This window comes from Cynocephalus volans, chromosome 8, assembly GCF_027409185.1.
Source record: "Cynocephalus volans isolate mCynVol1 chromosome 8, mCynVol1.pri, whole genome shotgun sequence".
Lineage (NCBI taxonomy): Eukaryota > Metazoa > Chordata > Mammalia > Dermoptera > Cynocephalidae > Cynocephalus > Cynocephalus volans.
Window position 1 is genome coordinate 126,146,155 of NC_084467.1, and position 23,370 is coordinate 126,169,524.

Genomic DNA, 23,370 nt, shown 5'->3' on the forward strand with positions numbered 1-23,370 from the left:
TTCATGTTGCAGGGTGTAATGAGTCTTAAATGTGTGCCGTTTGTGAATAAGAAAGGGAATGGGGGCTTTAGGTCTGAGGAAAAGGGAGCACTTATTCAGAGTGGAGAGTAGTTTGTATTTCTAACGTATTTTTGAGGCTGTTCTAAGGTCACAACCTTGGTGAGACAAACTTCACTACATTCATGTGTACCATGTGCCTTCTGTTCTGAGTCATTGTGTGTATGTGCGCATCCTCTGCCTATCACTTCTTCAAAGATTCTCTCCAAATCTTGCTTCCCTTAATCACTCCAGGCTGTGCCAACCATTTCCTACCCATGATCCTCAGGGTCATATCGCTGTTAGGAACCTGGGGAATGTGGTTTGTATTTTTTGACTCCTCAGATATTTATTGAATGCTTACTATGTGCCAAGCATTCTCTAATAGCCAGTGATATCTCCACCAGTGAACAAAGCTCCATCTCCTTTCCTCTGCAGCCCACATTCCGGTATTACTTGCATATTTCTGGCGCTCTTACTTCTACACATTTATGTCTTTCTTTTTTCATATTATCAGTATTCCAACTCTTATTAGATGACACATTTCTTGGATGGTGCCATCTACGTCCCTTGGGGTGTTACCTCCAGGAAAGGGGTTTTCACACAAGTCCAGTCAATCGAATACTTAATTCTTTACACAGAATATACTGGGAATTAGTTTCTCTCAAAGGCAGGCTGAGTACCATTAGGAATCAAAAGCACTGAAATACTTCCTGAAGAGAGAAAAAAGGATTCTCTTTTCAATACATCATATTCCCTAAAGGAAAATTGCAACGTTGTGCTAGTATGTCTTCAACCCAGGTTATTCTCCCTCTTAAGTAAAGGGAGACAGGCCTTGGGCTCAGAACCTTTGGCAAGCTATATTATCTAGCCAGAATTTATAACTTTTGTTTTCATTTATTTTGTTACTTTTGATTAAGGACAAGTAATGCTAGTTTTCCATTTATGGCAGTAAAATAAATTTATTCAAGTATGAATGGATTTAAAGAAAAATAGTAAATAAAATTTCAGACGGTACTTAAATATGGTAAAAATCATGAAAGTGATAAATGGCTAAAATTTAGGACTCTTTGCTTGAAAGTACAACATTAACAGAAGCCAAAGTTTTCAGTTCTGTACCTGTTCGGGCAAAATCTAATTTGAAACCTGTCTATTTTAGAACAATAGCATGCCCTGTCTACTCAAACTGCACTTATTACCAGAGGGAACTACTCCAACTCCAAATTAAAAACATTATCAGTGATCAGAGATGAAAGTCCAGTTATCAGAGTGTTTCAAAGCTCAAAAATAGCTCAAACTCCTGGCTTCTTAAAGAATTAATAACACTTGGATGATATCTGTGTATATTTGGCCCTTAGAGGGCAACCGAATGAAGTTACCTTTAAAGTTTAGGACTGAGGACCTTATGAATAGTGAATAGAGGGACACTATACAAGGAACATTCAAGAACAGTTTTAATCCAGTGAGTAAAGAGATCTTGTCTTCAAATTCAACAGAGAAAACATGACTTTCTCCTTTCTTTTTTTAAGAGGAGGCTGGTATTAACTAGATGTGTTATCTGTAGTCCTCTGGACTCTATACTGGGAAAGATGACCAGGGGGTAGAGAAATAAGCCTGTTATTCTTCCAGCTGATGGTTCCAGTTAGCACCCATCTCCTGCCCAATGAGCAACAAAGAGGGTTGGACCGAGGCAGGTATCTTGGTTGATGCTTTAATTCTATATTTTTCTCCGAGAGACTTCCAGCATCAGTCTGTTCTGAGGGATTAAGTACCTTATTAAGGTACTGACTCTTACTGACTACAGAATCCAGCTATTTTATTTTGTCACAAATGAATTCCATATTCTAAGAAAAGACTCATGTTGTCATAAAATTGTAACACAGTTTTTCCAGCTTGCCTCACCTTAAAGCCTTTAAAAAACTTAGATTTTGTAAAATCAGGAGTCTTGCAGGCAGCCTGTAAAGGGCTATCTTGTCCGAGGAGGGCCATCTTTTCTAATACTTCCCTCTAGTGTTGGCCCTATAACAGGTAGGAGGTGGCCCAGGGTAATTTGAAACCCACCTATTCAGCTAGCCTCACTGCCTGATATAGTCATTCCTGGGTCTGTATTTTGGTTCAAGTGCTTCAGGGATCAAACATTTCATTCCTGTGAAAGGTGACCTTTAATGCTCTACCTTCTTGTAGGAGTTCATGGTTATTTATTTATTTATTTATTTATTTAATTTTATTTTGTTGATATACATTGTGGCTGATTATTGCTCCTCATCACCAAAACCTCCCTCCCTTCTCCCTCCCCCCTCCCCCCCAACAATGTCCTTTCTGTTTGCTTGTCGTATCAACTTCAAATAATTGTGGTTGTGATATCTTCTTCCCCCCCCGGTTTGTGTGTGTGTGTGTGTGTGTGTGTGTGTGTGTGTGTGTGTGTGAATTTATATATTAATTTTTAGCTCCCACCAATAAGTGAGAACATGTGGTATTTCTCTTTCTGTGCCTGACTCATTTCACTTAATATAATTCTCTCAAGGTCCATCCATGTTGTGGCAAATGGCAGTATTTCATTCATTTTTATACCTGAGTAGTATTCCATTGTGTAGATGTACCACATTTTCCGTATCCACTCATCTGATGATGGGCATTTGGGCTGGTTCCAACTCTTGGCTATTGTAAAGAGTGCTGCGATGAACATTGGGGAACAGGTATACCTTCGACTTGATGATTTCCATTCCTCTGGGTATATTCCCAACAGTGGGATAGCTGGGTCGTATGGTAGATCTATCTGCAATTGTTTGAGGAACCTCCATACCATTTTCCATAGAGGCTGCACCATTTTGCAGTCCCACCAACAATGTATGAGAGTTCCTTTTTCTCCGCAACCTCGCCAGCATTTATTGTTCATAGTCTTTTGGATTTTAGCCATCCTAACTGGGGTTAGATGGTATCTCAATGTGGTTTTGATTTGCATTTCCCGGATGCTGAGTGATGTTGAGCATTTTTTCATATGTCTGTTGGCCATTTGGATATCTTCCTTAGAGAAATGCCTATTTAGCTCTTTTGCCCATTTTTTAATTGGGTTGCTTGTTTTCTTCTTGTACAGTTGTTTGAGTTCCTTATATATTCTGGATATTAATCCTTTGTCAGATATATATTTTGCAAATATTTTCTCCCACTCTGTTGGTTGTCTTTTAACTCTTTTAATTGTTTCTTTTGCTGTGCAGAAGCTTTTTAGTTTGATATAATCCCATTTGTTTATTTTTCCTTTGGTTGCCCATGCTTTTGGGGTCGTATTCACAAGTAACAGATTCATAGAACAGTCCTGCAGTAATGGACCCATTCCTTTTGATAAAGAACAGGGGTTCCAAAATGACAGTGGGTGAGGATCAGGCCCTAGGGAGGTTTTAATATTTCTGCGCTGGAGCCTCCGGGCAGCAAGGGACTAATATAAGGCTAACAGACACTTTGGGGTTGTACTCCAGAAAATGAAACATGGCACAAGTCCTACCTACCAAAACCTTTGTCTAGTGCTGGCCTTTCTCCTTTATTTTATCATTTGCAAATTTCTCTGAGCCACCTAGTAAGTACCCAGATCTGACTATGAACTGGGAGAGGGGAGTATCCAGACAGACCAAGGTCCCTGTTCTCATGAAGTTTTTGCCTTTACACTCTAAATGTCTTAAATGACCTAAACTGTTCTCATCTATACCTACTTCCTTTTCCTCCTCCTTCTGCCTATCATTCAATTAACACAATGAGCACATCCCATCCAGGATAATTCAAAGATGGGTGCAACCCGGTCCTCAGAAAGCTCACAGCCTGGGACAAGGAAAACCCATGTCATCAAATAAAATCACCACAGCGTACTAAGATAGAAGTGGACGTAACTGCCAGTGGAGTCACAAAATATTTCATAAAGGGGTTAATATTTGAGTTTCAAGGATGAGTTGGCTTTGACAAAGATGAAAAAAACAGCAAATTTTAGCTTAACATACAGTTGATATGCCAATGGGTAATGAAACTTAACTACTGAGAATATTAATTTGAAGTCTCCTGTCTTACATATATTACTTTATAGCGTATAGTCTAATTTTATATATAAATCTCATCTCTTTCAAAACAGCTCTGTAAAGCTAGGCCCATCATCTCCAGTTACAGATGCAGATCCTGAGACAGACATCCCATGATTTCCCCATATAATAAAATGAGGAACTTGCTAAGTTGGCAGGACTGGGACTTGAACCTATATCCTTCAACTCTATGCCACATTGGCTTTGTGATCTCCTGTGGAGTAGCCTCTGCATTTGCGTGTGACTGTATCTAAATTACCACAAATTCTGTAATTGGAGTTCAAACAAATGTAAATTTCCTGTAATTGCTTCAAGTGTCCACTCAAGAAAAGCTTCCAGAGAATCTCCGTTTGCCCTGAGTACAGTGACTAGCAAAAATGAGCCTAGTGATCCTACGTCTGCCCACCACTATCCCAGTGGAACTTCTAGTGTGGAGCTAGTATGAAATCTCTGCACAACTTAACCACTCTGGCTTTGCGTCAGAGTCTGCAGTGACGCTTCCCTCTCCTGATGCCCAGGTTCCACCAGAGACAATAGAATCAGACACTTTGGAGGTGAAATTGTAGGTATCTATTTTTCAATGGTTCTTAATATTGGTTGAGTATCAGAAATACCTGTGGAGTTTTTTTTTGTTTGTTTTTGTTTTTTTTTTTTTGCTTTTAAATAAGAGTACAGATGTGCTCAAACATTTAGAGAATTTATCTGTCCCATTGTCTTGGAGTTCCAGCCACAAATTAAAATACGTGTGCATGTGATATTATACTAGATAGATTTTAAGATAAAATCTAGTCAATCTGAATTTGACTGAGGTATAACTTTGTTATAAAAAAATGACTTCAAATAAAAGGAAATGTAGATATAATGACCAATTCTTGAGATTAGTGATCTTTATGGCTTTTAAAAAACATATGCTTGGGCCTCATTCCTGGAGAGTCTAATTCACTAGGTCTTGGATAGGTCCTGGACATTTCCATTTGTTTTATTTTATTTTTTGGTGGCTGGCCAGAACAGGGAACCAAACCTGTGACTTTGGGATTATAAGGCTAAGCTCTAACCAAATGAGCAAACTGGCCAGCCCTACATTCTCATTTTTAAATAGCTCCACAGATACTTCTGATGTCCACTGGGGTTGCAAACCATTGCCCTAGTTAGTCAAAGTAGGTGCCCCAGAAGTCAGGGCTGGAACTTAACCCATGTGATGTCAAGGAAAAGATGAAATCCCCCACGTAATTTGGCTTTTATTACCCTCCGCAGTATTTTGGAGGCCCTTACCATGAATAATGTGCCAAGGAGATGGATAAGGACTCATAAGATAAAATGGGGAATGTGGATACAAAAGTAGACAGTAAACTTTAACAGAGTCATCTTGAGTATTTACAAGGAAAGAAATCAAAGCAAACTTACAGCAGGAGTTCTATGAATAATAAACAGTGACTCAGGAAAGGGATCTTGGAGTGTATCCTGGTGGTTCCCTAAAAGCTTGGGCCTAAGGGGCAACTGCTGACGGAGGGGCCATCAGTGCTGAGTGTCCTCATAAAGGATACTGGAAATGAAGCCCCAAGGAATTACAGCACCCTTTAAAAGAAAAACAAACCACAGGATATCTTGTTTCTTGGGAAATTCTTAATCCTACACTTCATACATAGTTCAGTTAGATAAGCTCCAAGATGAAAACAGTAGAATTAGAAAATAGCAACTAAAATTATTTAGAAACGGGACACCATTTTTTATAAGGAAAGATGAGAAAAATTAAAAAAGCTCTTAAATTAGATCACATGAAAGCTGAGGGAATATATAATCAAAGCTTATCAGTTAGTGAAGGGAATAGCTGAGATGAACTTTTCACAAAATCTGAAAAGAAATTGTAAGAGCAAACAGTGAGGAAGAGAACGTTACTTCATATGTTGCCTCATTTAATCATTACTGTGAAATGTAATCATTTCTATTTTGCAAGTGGGGGAAAAAAGTCTTTCCTAAGTCACAAAGTTGGTAGATAGAGAAGCCAAGGATTTGAACTCAGATCACCTGACTCCAGAGCTTGTGCCCAGAATCACTATACTCCTCGACCTCTTTCATACTTTAGATTTTAGTGAAGGCTAAGGAAAGCCCATTTGGAATAGTAAAATTCAAATTCAACTTTATTTTTTAAAAAATTATTTATTTATTTAATTTTATTTTTTTAAGTTGCTGTCCATACAAGCTTTGTTGGATTTTCTTTTTTTAAAAATTTTATTTCATTATTTATTTATTTATTTAAATTTTTATTGAATCATATTTGATTATACATATTTTTAGGGTTCAATGTTGACATATGTTAATCAAATCAATATTACTAGCATATATATTGTTACAAATTACTTATTCTTTATGCCCCTTGTCCAGTCTCTCCCTATCCCCCTCTCCCTCCCCCCACCCTCTTCTGATAACCCTAGATTTCTTCTCTCCCTCTGAAAGAGTAACAGTTACTCTGTTGATTTGTTGCATAGATGATCTGTCCAATGCTGAGAGGTGTGTTCAGGTCCGCCAGTATTACATAGAGCAGATGCTTCTTCTGTCACGCTGGAATGGGCTTTGTGGAGAGAGACATCCTCTTCTTTTCTTTGGTCTCTGCTGGTGACTCTCCTTGTGCCAATGTACTCCAGTGGCTGGTGGACCATCTGCGTGGTGGTTGTGGCATCTAGCCACTTTCACAGCAGTCGTGGTTACTGTGATGGCTGTGGTGGGCCACGCACATGGAGGTGATGTTTTCGGCATGCTGCTTGGTGCAGGTGGTGTGCTTAGTTGTGGGGGGGGGCGGTCCCTGGCTGCATGCCTCTGGATCCCAGGTGGGCCCCAAGGCACTGGTGGTGTGCCTGGTTGTGAGAAGGGGGGTCTGGTCCCCAGATCCAGACCTCAGGACCCCAGGTGGGGCCAGAACTAATTTTTTATCCTTTGCTTACTTCTAAAATGAGGGAACTTCCTGTGGGGATCAGTACTTAAGCTCTGTGGTTGAGCTAAATTGCTGCTTTGCTCCTGATTCTCTGGGGAAGGATTTTTGTGCAGCTCAGGTTTTAATGATTGACTTTATAGGTACTTCTGGCTCTCCAGAGACCTGGTGCACCTGGGTTGTGTAAAAACTCTGGTCTGGGCCTGAGTCTTTTCATCAAACTGCACCCCATGCAATTCTATATTCCTGACCAGTCTCCTCTGAGTGGTCCTTTGCTGACTCGGGTGCCGGTCAGCTGTCCGTGCTGTGCCCCAGTGTTTCCTTGGTGGGCCTGTCTCCTCCACCGCCTGTGCTGCAAACACTTCCCATGGGACAGGACATGCGCCAGTCCCTTGTGATGACTCACCAGCCTCTGAATGGCTCCTTTTTTTCAGTTGTCATGGCTCCTCGCTCCTATGTGGGTCCATGGGAACCTTATTAGTGGTCTTGCTCTCCTGGGGGCCACCAAGGCCCTCTTCTCCCCTGCCACCTCCAAGCAACTTCATTTGGAGGGCACAGCTGAGGCTTTTGCCAGCTCCTGCTCCATGTGCTCAGCAGCTCCAGCGTTAAAGTGGCTGTGGCACAAAATGGTCGGAGTAGTTTTTTCGTTCTCTCATTGTGGCTTCTCCTGCCATCATGCACTCTGTAGGTCTCTCCTCCTCTTCCCCTGAGCTCTAGTGGCCCCAGCTTGGCTACTGTTGCTTTTTTATAGTTGTAAATTGGTTGATTTGTGGGAGTGATTGATGCTGGGGACCATCTATTCTACCATCTTGACTGGAAGACTCAAATTCAACTTTAAATTTTTGACTTACCTTTGAACTCAGGTTCAAATCAAGTAAAAATTGCTAGCTCAACTAACTTCTACTCATCACTTCTGTATGCTTACAAACTTTAGACTGACTTAGAAATAGAAATTCAGGGAGTAATTGGTAAAGGGCCACAAAAAATGTTTACATTGTGTAATGATAAAATTTGAAAGAAAGAAAGAAAGAGAGAGAGAGAGAGAGAGAGAAAGAAAGAGAAAGAAAGAAAGAGAGAGAGAAAGAAAGAAAGAAAGAGAAAGAAAGAAAGAAAGAAAGAAAGAAAGAAAGAAAGAAAGAAAGAAAGAAAGAAAGAAAGAAAGAAAGAAAGAAAGAAAGAAAGAAAGAAAGAGAAATGCTGGTCTTGCAATATTTTCACCTTAGCCAGAATAACATAAGAAGTCTTGTTTTCCTGGGGATTCATTTCTCAGTTTTCAATCTTCAAGTTTTAGTAAAAAGATGCTTGATAACTTAGAGCAATACATTTTTACCAGTCATCAGGGAAGAATAAAATGTACTTCTATTTATAATTAGAGGAAAGAAAAAGAAGCACCTACAATCCTGATAATTATAATAATAATCAATTATACTGATTATAAAGGTTATAGAGATAGTAGTGCTTATTAGAAAAACCCAGGTTTACTGGTTAGGAGTCCAATGTTCTATACACCCAGCTCTGTGATGTATGTAGAGCTGCTTTCCTTCTTTGGGCCATATTCTTCTCATTGGTAAAAACAAGGGGATTGGATTAGAATTTGACTTCCTCAAAACTTAGAATCATGAAATGTTAGTGCAGAAAAGGGGCTTACAGCAGGGCTTCTCAACCTCTGTCACCTCAGGGCACACCTAGAAAATATTAATTCTTGTATGGCACACTGGAGCCAACACAAGAAGCAGTTCAGGATTGGAGCTGCTGCCTCTAGGCCTCAGAGGATCAATTTCTCAGCTCATTTGTGGGGAAGTGTGAACTTGCAGAACCACAAGTTCAGTCTCATCATTTGCCACATGGAGAGACTAAAGCAGACACATTTTATGAATTGATAACAACCTGTAAATTAAAGTAAATGGTATCAATGTATTCTTAGTTACACTATTATTTAATAAATCTTTTCCAACTTGTCCCCGTTCAGTCCACTTTACACATGTTAACCATAAACCTGATCACATCAGTGCCTGTTCTCCCCACCAATTGCCTCCTGTTGTTTTTAGGATAAAGATCCAAAATTTTAAAAATAGCCCAGAGAGCCCTGCATGGCTCAGCCTCCATTTCTCCAGGGTCATCTCATGCTATTCTCCCCATTGCACATTATGTTCCTTCTTTTCTTTCCTAAAAGGCACCAAGCACTGCCCTGCATTAGTGCTTTAGCACATGCTGTTCTCTCTGCCTGGAGTCCTATTAGCTTCTTCCCCTACCTGATACTTCCTCATTTCTTCCTATCTCAGTTCAAATGTCATTTGCTCAAGAAAACCTTCCCTAATTCTCCATCTACACCAGGTTCCCTGTTACATCTCATCCTACCTTTTGCTACACAGCACTAATCAGTTTGTACTTGCTCATCATTTTTTTTTTTTTTTTTTTGTGATGATCTGATTAATGTTTGCCTTCCTCATTATACCATGAGCTCAGAACAGGGACGTGTCTCTTGTTCACTACTGTCTCCTCAGTGCCTACCCCAGTGCCTAGTATATAGTCAATGTTTAATGAAATGCTCAATGAATGAATTTATGGTTTTGTTTTGGCTATAGATGTCTTCCTTGCAACTGTAGTTTATTGAACTGACATAGTTCTGTTCATCAAATTTCTTGTGATATGAAATATGGAAATGGTAATGCTTTATTCTAATTAGCAAATAGTATGGTCATTCACTTAAAACTTTTCACTGAAAATATTCTTAATTTTTGGATTGTGGATTATTTTGAGATCTAATAAAAGCTATGGATCTTTTTCCCAAGAAAATGAATATATTTGCAACATTCTATAAACAATTTCAGGGAGCCAGTCCATGGACTAACTCTATGAATAAATTTCAAATTCCTAAATAGGAAATAAAACAATCACATGACTTGAGCCTTAGCTACCTTTCCGTGCTCATCTGCCATTCTCTGTTATTTTAAACTCTAATATGTCAAAGACACTTCGTAGTTTCCCATCATACACACTACTTCCTCTTCCTGATGTGCCATTCCACATTTTTTCTTTCTTAACATGTCCCCCAATGCTTGGAGCAGATCTCTTACCTTCCAGGAGCCTCACTTGACTTCCGTACTGGAAAATGGGTACCTCATAGGGGCTTCAATGATACCCAGTGAGGATTAGCCTCTTAGCGTTTACTTCCTGATGTCAAAATTACCTATTTCCATGACAGCCCTTCCTAGAGAATGTTAAATTCTTTGAGAATAGGACTGTGTCTTATTTACCTCCTTCCAGTGCCCGGAACAGTGAATGGCACAAACAGGCCTTCAATAAATGTATGTTAACCTGAGAAGGAACACAAGAATGGTAAAAATGCATAGATAATATCCCTCAAATGAGAAGACAAACTGGGATACCAGTAAATACACTGAATACTTGCAATGTGTAATTATCAATAAAGGCTGTTAAAACAGCAGAACACACAATGAAGTTATTTTACCCCTAGTAAAATGACTAAAAAAATACCTTAGCCTAAGATATCAATACCAGTATGGGTTTCTATTACAGAAAATCATCATATAACCAACAGAAAATGGAGTCTTTATTAAAATAATTTGAAGGCAATACTCAGAAAATGTATCATTACAATGACCTTATGGTAAGGTTCAAAACTATGCTGTGTGCTACTGTTGTGTAATGTTTTACAACTCTCTTTGCCCTATGAATAGTAAGCAGCAGATCTGAACTCTTAGATGGTGAGTGTGCAGTAACCAGAAAGTTACTGTGTAACAGGCAAAGGGGAGAACTTTGTACAGAAAGCTATGTACACTGATATTCCAAGCAAAGAAATTATTTTTGCTGTTTTAAACCTGAAGTTGTAATTCATTTACCCAGCAGATTAGGCTATTTGTAATTCTAAGACTGATGCCAAAAGGGACCCGTATTTATCATTAGAAGGAATATCATTCATTATACAACAGACTAAGCATAATGCATAATGGATTTTTACAGTGTGACTGGATAAAATCCAGTGAAATGGCCAATTCACACATTTCTGTTTAACTTACTCTGGCATTCTTCTCTCTTATGCCAGACTCATTTGTCCTCATAAGGCCAGTTACAACAGCACAGTGGGAGGTGGGGTGGAGGCGGGGGCAGAAGCATTATCAGAAGCTTCCATTGAGGAACAATTTTTTAAGCTACCTGCTGAGAATCCATATGTAGCCTCATTCCAGCCCTTACCCCTGCTCAGACCGCTATGGTAATAACAGAGATCACTGATGGAGCAGACTGTGTTCTGTATATAAAATGACAGAGGCAACAAAACCACCAAACAAGAGTATGCTTGCAACAAAGAAGGAAGTCTCTATATATTTTGACCTGAATTTAAAAGCAAAAAATAGAATTTTTAAGGAAAATGGATTTTTTAACGCCCCCTAGAAATAAAAACAGTATCCAGCACAATTGTGGCTACCTAATGCATAATGTAAGAGATATGACCTAAAATGTGAAATATGAGAGCATGGCAGGCCTGAGAGAAAAGGGGAGTAGGAATTGGCGAGATACAGCATTTATTATTGGGGTGGTGGTGAGGGGGCCAACACTGCACATTTGTCTCAAGTAATAAAAATATCTGTTGTTTTTCAAAGAACCAGAAATAATTTCCAAGACAGACTTCCTAGTCTATATCTATACCGTGAGATGGAAATTCGGATGTTGCAGTGATTTGGAGCCGCTCACATAGGCATTTTCTATAAATTAAGCAAAAATGAATGTTTTTATAAAAAATTACAGATAAACTAACCAAGAGTACAGCCAAAGCCCTTTGGAGGATGACATAATTATGCAGTAAAATTGGGTGGTGTACCTAGGGGCATACACTAGACTGCACACACTGTTTGATTCCCATTGGCCTCTTCCCAGGGGCTAAATCACAGAAGCAGTCTCCAATCCAAGAAATATCACCTTCAGATATAATTCAAAAGTCTGAAATAATTAAACCCAATGACTTCTTACTAAATGTAAAATAGATGTACAATGATACCAGCTCTATGTCTGCCTGCCTGCCTCACTCCTTCCTTTCCTTTCACAGCCATATTTGTCAATAATCAAGTTATTGATAAGCAGATGCTAGATTCTTGGGATTCAAAGGTAAGGCATGTCCCCTTACCTCAAGGAGCTAACAATGAAGGGAGAACAACACAGAAACAAATAATTATTTTACAATTTGCCTAATGCCTTAACAGAAGTATGTACAGGAACAGTGGGAATAAAGAGGAGAAAGTACTTGTGATTTTGTTAGTCATAGGACACATTACCATTAAAATGGGACAGGAGAATTATTCACTCAGTCATTCAACAAACATTGATTGTGCCCCTTTTATGGGTAAGCACAGTGAAATCAGCATAATCCTTTGGGATTCCAGGGACTCCCATTTTCCCTCATCTCCTTAAAGAGCTCAAAGGCCTCCTGTAGCAGCCTGACAATTGAGACACTTGAGATAAATAATTTTATATTTTTCATTTAAAACTGAGGGTGACAAGTTTGTGAATAAAAATATAACTTAGTGAGAAGAAAACATAAGTAACTATCCAATCATTCTAATTATTTTTGAGGGAGGCCAAATATTCTGGCCCAATACCCCATAATATCTTCTCCCACATTCAATTTTTCTATCTTGCTCCCCTAGATTCTATCATGAACTCTACAGAAGTAATGCTCACTACATTCAAGATTATACAGAAAGCAGTGACGTTAGAGAGTATAAATTCTGGACCCAGACTGCCTGGGTTCAAGTCTTTATTCTGCTATATTCTAGATGTATGACTGGGAAAGTTGCTTAACTCTTCTGTGTTTCAGTTAGTCATCTGTAAATAGGGTGATCATATTTACTTCATTGGGTTTGTATAAGAGTTACATAAATTAATGCATATAAAACACTTAGAACAAAGCTTGACACATAGTAAGGACTCCCTACAAGCTAGTTAATATTGCCACTGTAATATGTAAAAGTACAAACACAAGCAGATGCTATAAAGGAGTCAATATAAATACATTTCATACCAGAGCTATCTTTTATAATTAGCCACAAACGTGACGGTATCAAGTTACTAACTATATCAAGTAAACATTTGTCCAATATGAAATTTAAAAATAGTAACTACAGTAGTTTGGATTTCATCTATACATAAATCAAGAAAAGAAAGTGTGACTTTGCTATGAATAAGATACTTTCAAGATGTCTAATTGCTACCTTTGTGGCTAAATCAAAGTTCAAGTTAAAAGAGGGCTGAAAATAGGAACTGTTACAATTTCATTCACCGTTACCTCACAGAGAATGCTTATACAATATTGGCATCTACATGATAGTGGAGGTATTTGACATTTGAAGACTCCTTTCAAGTTTCTTTAAAAACTTTATATAACCTGCAAAACTTTCTCAATACATTTGTACATGAAAATATTGGGCCTAATATTTTTCTTCTGTTATACTACTCCTCTGTTTCTTCTTATTAAAACAGAAATATCCATAACTTATCTAATGGACAAAGAACAGTAGTTTAATAATTTTCACTCTGAAACCAAAGTGGAAGTATCACATTATGAATGAAAAAGATAAATTTGATTAGGTCAACAGTGTTTTAGGCTCCTAAGTCCTCTCTAAGGACTTTTAATCAGTCACATGAGGGTTACTTATTACCTCAGAAAATGCTTAGTCACTGGCTACAATATGAACAGTTTGTAGACTACAGATAATAGATCAGGGTCAAACTGCAGAATGCAAACAACAATGAGTGGATGGTTTCATCTTCTTCCGCATTCTTTCAGAGCCACAATAATAAAGGGATTGGATAGCCTTGGTGGTTGGTAATATGAAAGCCATATCAAGATATATCAGGTGAAGAGACACAAATATCTCAGATGAAGAAGGGAACTTTGTCTCCCTTACTTGATATCTGGATCAAAGTCATGTGCCCAAACATGTGCTGTGCTTGGTACCTTTTCTCAGATGTTCTCTTTTGCAGGACACCCATATGCACAGCAGTCTCTATACCAATGCTATTCTGGAAGTTAGTTCAACCTTAGGAGGATTATTAGAAATAAGAGTACTAGTGAGCATATTTATTTGTTAGTTTTAAATAATATTTAACTCAGAGAGGTTAATATTTTAATTACATATTTCTGTCTATTGCTAAAGGACTGTATTTGGCTATAATATAATCTTACTGAATTTAGATTATATAGTTCTGGCATGAGTCAGTCTTTTAACTTCTTTCTAGTTTATAACTTTGGGTGCCCTTGCGATTCTTAATCACCTTCATTCAATTATGACATTTCTTTTAAGCCCATAACAAATACTTTTGTGATCTATGAAAGAAACAAATTTAAGAGTCTAAGAGACACTTGGATACTTGTCAAAAGGTAAGATGTATGCTGGTGAACAGCTTGCAATCAACAGACAAATGGTTGCTGGTAACTCTGGATTTCAAGTGCCCTTCCTAACCCCTTAATTTCTCCCTTATGGTAAAAGATCAAGGATTGACCATATTCATTTAAATTAATGTCAGTATTACTGAAGATTGTCATGGTAAAGTCCTACAAAATAGAGACAAGCATTATTCAGTAGGGATGAAAAAACATCTTGATTTTATTTGTTTTTAATAAATAGTAGGCAAAGGGAAGTTTTGCTTGTCTATAAGACCCCAAAGCACAAGCAACAAAGGAAAAAAAAAAATGGGATTCCATCAAACTAAAAAGCTTCTGCCCAGCAAAGGAAACAATCAACAGAGTGGAAAGACAACCTACGGAATGGGAGAAAATATTTGCAAATCATACATCCGACAAGGGATTAATATCCAGAATACATAAAGAACTCAAACAACTATACAGAAAAAAAAAAAATCTGATTAAAAAATGGGCAAAGGAGTTGAACAGACACTTTTCAAAGGAAGACATACAAATGGCCAACAGGTACATGAAAAAATGCTCAGCATCACCAGTCACTGGAGAAGTACAAATCAAAACCACACTGAGATTTCATCTCGCCCCGGTTAGACTGGCCATATTAAAAGGACCGAGAATAACAAATGCTGGTGAGGATGTGGGGAAAGGGGAACTCTTCTATACTGTTTGTGGGACTGTAAATTAGCACAGCCATTATGGAAAACAGTTTGGAGGTTTCTCAAACAACTACAGATAGAGCTACCATATGATCCAGCAATCCCACTACTGGGTATATATCCAAAGGAATGGAAATCATCATGTCAAAGGGATACCTGCACTACCACATTCCCTGCAGCTGTATTTACAACAGCCAAAATATGGAACCAACCTAAGTGTCCATTGATAGATGACTGGATAAAGAAAATGTGGTATACATACACAGTAGAGTACTACTCAGCCAAAAATGGAATGAAATTCTGCCATCTGCAGCAACATGGATGAGTCTGGAGAAAATTATGTTAAGTGAAATAAGCCAGACAAAGAAACAGAAATACCATGTTCTCAGTCATAACTGGCTGGTAGGTAGGTAGGGAAGGGAGGGTATGGGGGAGGGAGGGAAGGAGAGAAGAAGGAAGGAATTTCTGTTTGGTTGTGGTCTTAGAATCTTATCAATAAATCAAGAATTGGCACTTGAATTGAAACCTTTTTGCCACCCCTGATCTAGCTTACTGGATAAAAGCACAGGTTTTGAACTTTAAAAGACTTGGATGTGGACTTCAGCCCTCTGCCACTTTTTTATGGTGTAATCTTGACCAACTCATTTCACCTATGGAGGCATCACTCTCATATATAAAACAGGGATAGTAGGAGCTACCCAATAGGATTTTTAGGTAATGCAGGTAAGCCATTTAGCATAGTGCCTGGTATATATTGCTCAGTAAATTGCATTTATTGTTTTTATCACCACTATCCTAATGTTCATTATCATCATCAAAAAGAAGCCTTCTGAAGTCTCCATAATCTAGCTCTAATTTACATTTCTAAATTTAACTCCCATACACTAAAGGAACGATCCATTTCAGCCAGATTTGGGTGACTCAACGTCTCCTTAAACTAGCCTGCCATATTCTCTCCTCTCTGTATATAAAAATCTGCCTTATTCTTCAAGGCCCTTTTCAAGCGCCATTTCATTAATGAAATTTCTCTGATCCCTTCAGTCTGTTTCTGACACTTTATCATATACTCACCATCTTGCAACATTCTCTTAGACCAGTGTTTAATTTTATATTACAATTTAACTTTACATGTGAATTTATTTTGTTTTCCCATCTAAACGCTCCATTCTTTAAAGACTGGGACTTTATACTTGTATCCTCAAAATAGCATCTAGTGAAATGATTGTATGTTCTTATCAATGAATGAATGAAATTTAAATAAAACACACACACTCATTGTAGTTAAATTTAGTCATGGATTAAGAAGATAAAATTAATTTTTAATTCTTCATATTATATGTTGAAGGAATCAATGTTATAAAAAAATTCCTGGCTTTTCACTTTGAGTTAGAAAATTGGAATGTTCTACCTTTATTTGTTAGATTGGTCATAGCTAAATAAATTTTAATATTCATAACTATGATAATAATATTTGGGTTTAGGTGGCATAGGTTTTAATGAAGACTCTGTATCTCCAAACAATTAAAAAGGTTTTTGTTCTTTGTTTTTTATATATGTGTTTTAAAAATTTCATGCAATTTTCTTTAACATAGATAAAAGTACCACTCTTGAAACTAAAGAAATCTCACATAGTTTACATTCCTCTTTGATCTATGAAAAATGATACTTGTATATGCTTTCCGTAGTATCAGGTTTGTATAAAATTAAGAATCCAAAGACTCCATAATCATGTGTAACTTATCCCAGAGGCTCTGGACCACCATTTCGCAGGTGGCGTTGGTCTAGGATAACATTTCACCACTTTATGCCAAAATGTGAAAAACCAGGGAAATAAAGCAGTGGTGGACCAATGGTTGCCAATAGTGGTGCACCCTAAGGAGGGGGCAGTATTTTCTCAAGACGTCATTTGGAACTGCCTGTGCATGAGGATGGTAAAAAGCAGACAAACTTCTAATGGATTCTATCATTGTTTTAAAACTATCTACATAAAATGCCACTATGTTCTGCCTATACCTGGACCAGACTGCTTCTGCCATCATGCCCTTACCATGTCATAGCAATAAACAAGATTTGAGTAAAGGTGAATTTATTCAATTGGAGAGTCAATTATTCTATGATTAAATGCTATTGGTGATTAAATGTCTTTTTAAAACAAAAGGATGGTGATGATGGTAAACAATTTTTTTTTTTAAGAAAATGTAATTTTATTAATATTATTTTTTACATTCTAGGATATTGTTGCAGAGCAGTTGGGAGGGAGGGGGACAGGGGAAAGGGGAAGGAAATGGGAAGAAAGGAGGGGGAAGGAGGAGGGGTGGGATTGTGGCACCCCCCTCATTCCCACAGGGGAGACCAGGGGGCATCCAGTGGTGGCTTGGTCATCGCCGGACTGGGTGCAGATGTCAGGAGGGTGTGGCAAAAGCCCTTGCCCCCCACCACCCCAGCTCGGGAACCCAAGGCCCTTCTTGCTGTGGCTTGGTGGTCATCACTGGGCTGGTTATAGGGGTTGGGGAGATGTGGCCGAGGCCCTAGGCCCCCACTGTCCTGGGTCAGGAGAGCCTGGGGCGCTTCCTGTGGCAGCTCCGTGGTCACCACTGGACTGGCTGCAGGTGTTGGGGGGGGCATGGCTGAGGCCCTTGGTCCCCCACTGCTATGGTTCGGGGGAGCCCAGGGCACTTCCCGCGTTGACTCGGTGGTTGTGACTGGGCTAGCTGCACATGGGGGGGCATGGCTAAGGCCTGAGGCCCCCCATCACCCTGGCAGGGAGAGCCTGGTGTGCTTCTGGTGGCAGCTCAGTGGTCACTGCTGGGCTGGCTGCAGGTGTTGGGGGGGCATGGCCAAGGCCCTCGTCCCCCACCCTTAGGATTGACTGTGGGTGTCAGGGGACATTGCTGAGGCCCCCGGCCCTCCCCCCTTTCTGGCTTGGTATCCCAGGGGATTTCCGTTCCTACTAGGTGTTGTTATAGGTGTTCTTAGGTAAAATGAGACCTTTACTAGTTAATATCAAACTTTGTCTCTGGTTGTAGATACTTTGTTTTTTCTTATATTTCTGTGTTGGTTATTTGCTGTTCCTACCATTTAAACTCTGTGCTTGTTGTCCTTTGCTTACTTCTTCTTCTTCTTTTTTTTTTTTAAAGATGACCGGTAAGGGGATCTTAACCCTTGACTTGGTGTTGTCGGCACCACACTCAACCAGTGAGCTAACTGGCCATCCCTACATAGGTTCCGAACCTGAGGCCTTGGTGTTCTCAGCACCACACTCTCCTGAGTAAGCCATGGTCCGGCCCTCTTTGCTTACTTCTAAAATGGGGGAACTTCCTGTGGGGACGAGTACTTGAGCTCTGTGGTTGAGCTAAATTTCTGCTTTGCTGCTGATTCCCTATGGAAGGCTTTTTGTGCAGCTCAGGTTTTAATGGTTGATTTTATAGATATTTCCAGTTCTCGAGAGATCCAGTGCACCTGGGTTGTATAGAAACTCCAGTCTGGGCCTGAGTCTTTTCATCAAACTGCACCCCATGCAATTCTATATTCCTGACCAGTCTCCTCTGAGTGGTCCTTCACTGACTGGGGTGCAGATCAGCTGTCTTTGCTGTGTCCCAGTGTTCCCCCGGTGGGCCCATCTCCCCCACCGCCCATGCTGCAAACACTTCCCATGGGACAGGCTGTGTGCTGGTCCCTTGTGATGACTCATTGGCCTCTGAGTGGCTCTTTTTTTTCAGCTGTTGTGGCTCCTTGCTCTTATGTGGGTCCAAGGGAACCCTACTAGTGGTCTTGCTGGCCTGGAGGCCACCATGGCCCTCTTCTCCCCTGCCACCTCCAAGCAACTTCATCCGAAGGGCACAGCTGTGGCTTTTGCTGGCTCCTGCTCCATGTGCTCAGCAGCTCCAGCGTGGATGTGGCTAGGGCTTGAAATGGTCAGAGTGGTTTTTTCTTTCTCTCATCATGCTTCTCCCACCTTCATGCACTCCATAGGTCTCTCCTCTTCCCCTGAGCTCTAGCGGCTGCAGCCTGGTCGTTGTTGCTTTATTATAGTTGTAAATTGTGTAAGAAAATAACCTAAGTGATTTATTATCACTTATTACTATAAGTCATAGAAATGACTTATCTGAGGGGTGTTTTAACTGATTCAGGCCCAGCCCCAAAGTTGTTTGGCTGGTCCACCCCATTCCCAGAGGGTCTCTGAACAGACAGAACTCTCCTTGAGACAGTAATTCGTTACCAGACCCCATTATTTTCTTCATTCCCTGGTGTTTCTCCCTTCACGGGCTTAAGCAGGCCTTTTTCGCGGGCCTGTCCTGAACCCCCAGACAAAGGAATTCCTTGCAAGGGGGTAATAAATTTTAGCCATCATTCAGGAAGATTGTGCACCCTGTAGTACTCAGCCAATGAGGAAGTAGGGGGAGGGACCTGTATACTAGGGAATAAATTGTTTGCTACCGCCCTTTTCCGTGTGCTTGCCCTTCAGACACCTGAACTTTGTAAGGCCGTAATTAAAGTCTTGCTTTGCTGTACCTCATGTCTCCGTGTCCATCCTTTGGCACTGGACGGGTGAGGGCATTTCTCACAAATTGGTTTTTCTGTGGAAGGGAGGAATGCTGGGGACTGTCTATCCCAAACAATTTTTTCTAATGTCCTCATTTGGTAAATTTTTAAAAGTTGAACATTATGTCAATCCCCAAGGTGGGTTTTGTTACTGTTGTTTATTGCTTCGTTTGTTTTGGGAAATGTCCCAGGTCTGTAAAATCCCAAATCTGAGAATCTTTAACCAAAAGAACAAGTTGACTTAATAATGCAAGTGTGTGCAGTATCTTTTGGTGTAGGACAGTGTTTCACCAAGTGTGGTGCTCTGGACAATAGCATTAACATTAATTGGGAACCTGCTAGAAATGAAAATGCTAAGGCCCTACCTCAGATCTACTGAATCAGAAACTCTGGGCCCAGCAATCTATGTTTTTAAGAAGCCCTCCAATGGATTCTACTGCTGCTGAAATTGAGAACTACTGCCTGGGGAACAGGTGGGGAAGATGAGGAAGTGTGGAGACAAAATGCCTGAAGATTCTTACATGCCCCTTTACGGTCATTTTTAGTCCAGTGATTCTGTATCCATTTATTTTATAGGGATTTTCCATTATTAATCAATTAACCAACCTTTCCAAAAGAAATTAATCTGAATTTACTTCCTAGAGTCTACAGTGGTTACTTTATAAGTGCCTATATAAAGTGGGATAAATCATTAAATATAGTCCTTAAGACATCAGGACTTTTCAGACTGAGAAGACAGCCAATTTAAAGAAATAGGTAGCTGGGGCTGTATTTGAGAAGCTGAAAGACCTATGGTCCTATAAACTTCCTTTATGGAATGTGGTTTCAGTCATCATCATGACTGTTTGAATATTATAGTATTAATATCTATAGAAATTTCCATGAAGTAAACAGGTATTATGACTACTCAGAATAAATTATTCCAACATTTTATTAATGGAGATCCATTATTGTCCTGAATTAAACAAACAAACAAACAAAAAAAACAAAAACAAAAAAACTCTTACCTATGGTAAATGAGGGAAATATTAGAGATACATTTATTACTGAGACAGTGTGAGGGCTATGTGGGGTGGAGGTAACAGAAGTAATCTAGCAAGGAACATAAGCTCCACTTATGAACATGAAATTGCTCCCTAGTTCAAGATTCCTTTATCTGAGAAAATAACCAGTGATGATGAAATACTGACTGGACCATAAAAAATTACAATGTGATAGCCTAATGACTATTATATTTTCAGGATGTTTTAAAGGTTAATGTAGAGACTTTTGAAATATCAGGCTTGAAAAGGAAGAAAAATCTATGTAAACCACTGACTCTTCACATGCATATATTTTGGGTTTTACCTAAATACACAGTCAGAGATGAAAGAAGATGCTGAGAGTAGTAGACTTATCTGGCAACTAGTAGGTGGAGGGAACAGTGGGATGTGACACTTGAAAGTGGGACTCACTGTCATCAGGGCACTGTGACATTTTAGCCATATAAAAAGAGAGAGGGGATGTAGGTGCAATATCTCCATTCATGACACATTCCCCCATGCCATCTACTCAACAGACACTGTCCAAAAGTCTGCAATATGCTAGGCAGGGGCTGGAGATATCAAAGTCTATGATAGGCCCAGGCCCTCAAAAGGCACTTATAAGACCCGCAGGGTGAAAGACAAGTCTTGATTTCTGCACACCTGTAAGCACATGCCCGTGCTAAATGGTGAGTGCAGATTTGAAAAACCTGAAGAGAACTATTTTCAGCTGTGAAAGCCCCAGGGCCTCTGTGCTTGTGAGCCTCGGAATGTGTGCAATACACACACACAAGATGGCACATCTTCACGCACCACATACTCCAGTCTCCAGTCACTCCCTGGTAGGGCACATGGCAGCCTCCACACTGAAATTTCCCCCAAGAAGTCCAGTGATCAACTGCATCATGGCTGGCTCCTTCCACAGAGGCCAAAGACTCCCCCATTCAGATATCAGGACTCCCTTGGAAGTGTAATTACCCTTGGCTACAGCTGAATCTATAGCCAGAGAAGCTACAGATCCCTTCAAATTTTAAAGGCTGCTGCTGTTTCCAACTCTCAATGAGTCCTAAAAGCAAAATAATCCCTTTGCTGGTCTGTTCAGGGGTCTAGGTTTTCCTCAAAAGCAGAGTTGAAGCCAACTTCTTCCAGAAAGTTTGAGTGTGCCCCTACTCACTAGGACAATGGTTTATAGACGCTAGTTTATTAGCTGCATCAGAATGACGTGCAACATAAAAATACAGCTACAAGAAGCCCATCCCAGACCAGAATCTTCTATGATAGGGCTCCAGGATATGTAGATTTAAAAACTCCATAGGTGAGTTTTTAAATCTGATGCATGCTATTGGCTAGGAACCATTTCACTAGAGCAGTAGTTCTCAAAGTATATGGGCACTGGAATCACCTAGAGGGGCTTGTTAAAGCACAGATTCCTGGGGTCCAACCCACAGAGTTTCTTAGCAGGCCTAGGCTGGAGCCCAATAATTTCATTTTCCCCAGGTTCTCAGGTGATGCAGATGCTGCTGAGCAGAGGGGGACACTTGAGAACCTCCACACTAGGGATCAGCTGGGGCCAATTCTGCTGGAAACCTGTTCACTAGCTAAATACTTGTTATCCTTGTTGACCACCTGTGGAAGGTACTGCTTTTTACTTACCCAATATCCATGCTCCTTTCTTCCTTCTAACAGAATCTTGATTGTTAGAGGAGCAATGTGCCCAACTAACAAAACTATACTTACACACTTCTCTCAAAAAAAAGGGGGGTGGAGATGTGACTAAATTCCAGCAAATAAATCATAACCAGAAGTTGTTAGGTAGGGTTTCTGCCTTCTGAAAAAGCTTAAAGGTGGGCGGGGGAGGGGAGTGTTAACTGGCATTCTTCACCTTTGTCCTTGCTCTTCCCTTTCTTCATGCCTGAAACACAGAAGTGATAACTGAAGTTCCAACAACCACCCTGGGACCACAGGCAAAATGCACATGCTGAGGATGGCTGAGAGGACCAAGGAGGAGGAGCTTGGGTTCCTGACATTAGGGAGCTGCCATACCACCCCCAGATGCCTACCTCCAGATCTCTAATAGTGGGGCAAGAAAATAAAAGTCCTAGTTTCTAAAGATAATATTTTGAGGGTCTCTATTACGAGCTGTAGAGAAAATATAGGAAAATGGTCAGGGCCTCTCAGGTGTTCAGAATCTTGCTGAGCATTTGATGTAAATATGTATGTGCGCTTGGGTGTTCCTTGGTTATTGTCTGATGTAATTGCGCATGTACGCTCAGGTGTCCTGGGTTATGGACTTAAGGATGAAGGATGAGTGGCTCTGATCCACGGGGTTCCCAGTCCCCGGGATGCCGCCAGGGGGCCACAGGGAGGCCGCTACTGCTGGGGACTGAGCTCATGTCATCTGCCAACGGCTCCTGGGATCTTTCCCAGTTACCTAGCTTATGGACCTGCCTGTGACGGGTCTGGTGACCCAGCCCGGCATGTGAGGGGTCTGTGACCCAGTCTGTACAATGGGTTTGAAGGGTCTGTGGGCCCTAACTCCTAGCCCTGACAATATTAATGGAAAACTTAGTATAACTAAAATAATGAAATGTTTTGGCTTTAGTTATGAAATGCCTAGCCATACAATTAGCGTACCTATTGCTTTAACCTGACAGTTGGTGTAGTCATGTAGCTTGACACTAGTCACCAG

General features: G+C 40.1%; 1 protein-coding gene across 2 annotated transcripts in view; it reads right to left on the minus strand.

The window, feature by feature from the left end:
• Positions 1 to 23,370, minus strand: part of NME7 (NME/NM23 family member 7) — a 220,727-nt gene that overhangs the window by 1,435 nt on the left and 195,922 nt on the right. The window contains exon 12 of one of the 2 annotated variants that reach the window (XM_063105508.1): positions 22,444 to 22,593. The exons of the other annotated variant lie outside the window; for it this stretch is intronic. Within the exon in view, the coding sequence (XP_062961578.1) occupies positions 22,588 to 22,593 (6 nt within the window). The 3' untranslated portion in view covers positions 22,444 to 22,587. Of the gene's footprint in view, positions 1 to 22,443; positions 22,594 to 23,370 lie in introns of those variants that run through there. 2 annotated transcript variants of the gene reach the window in all.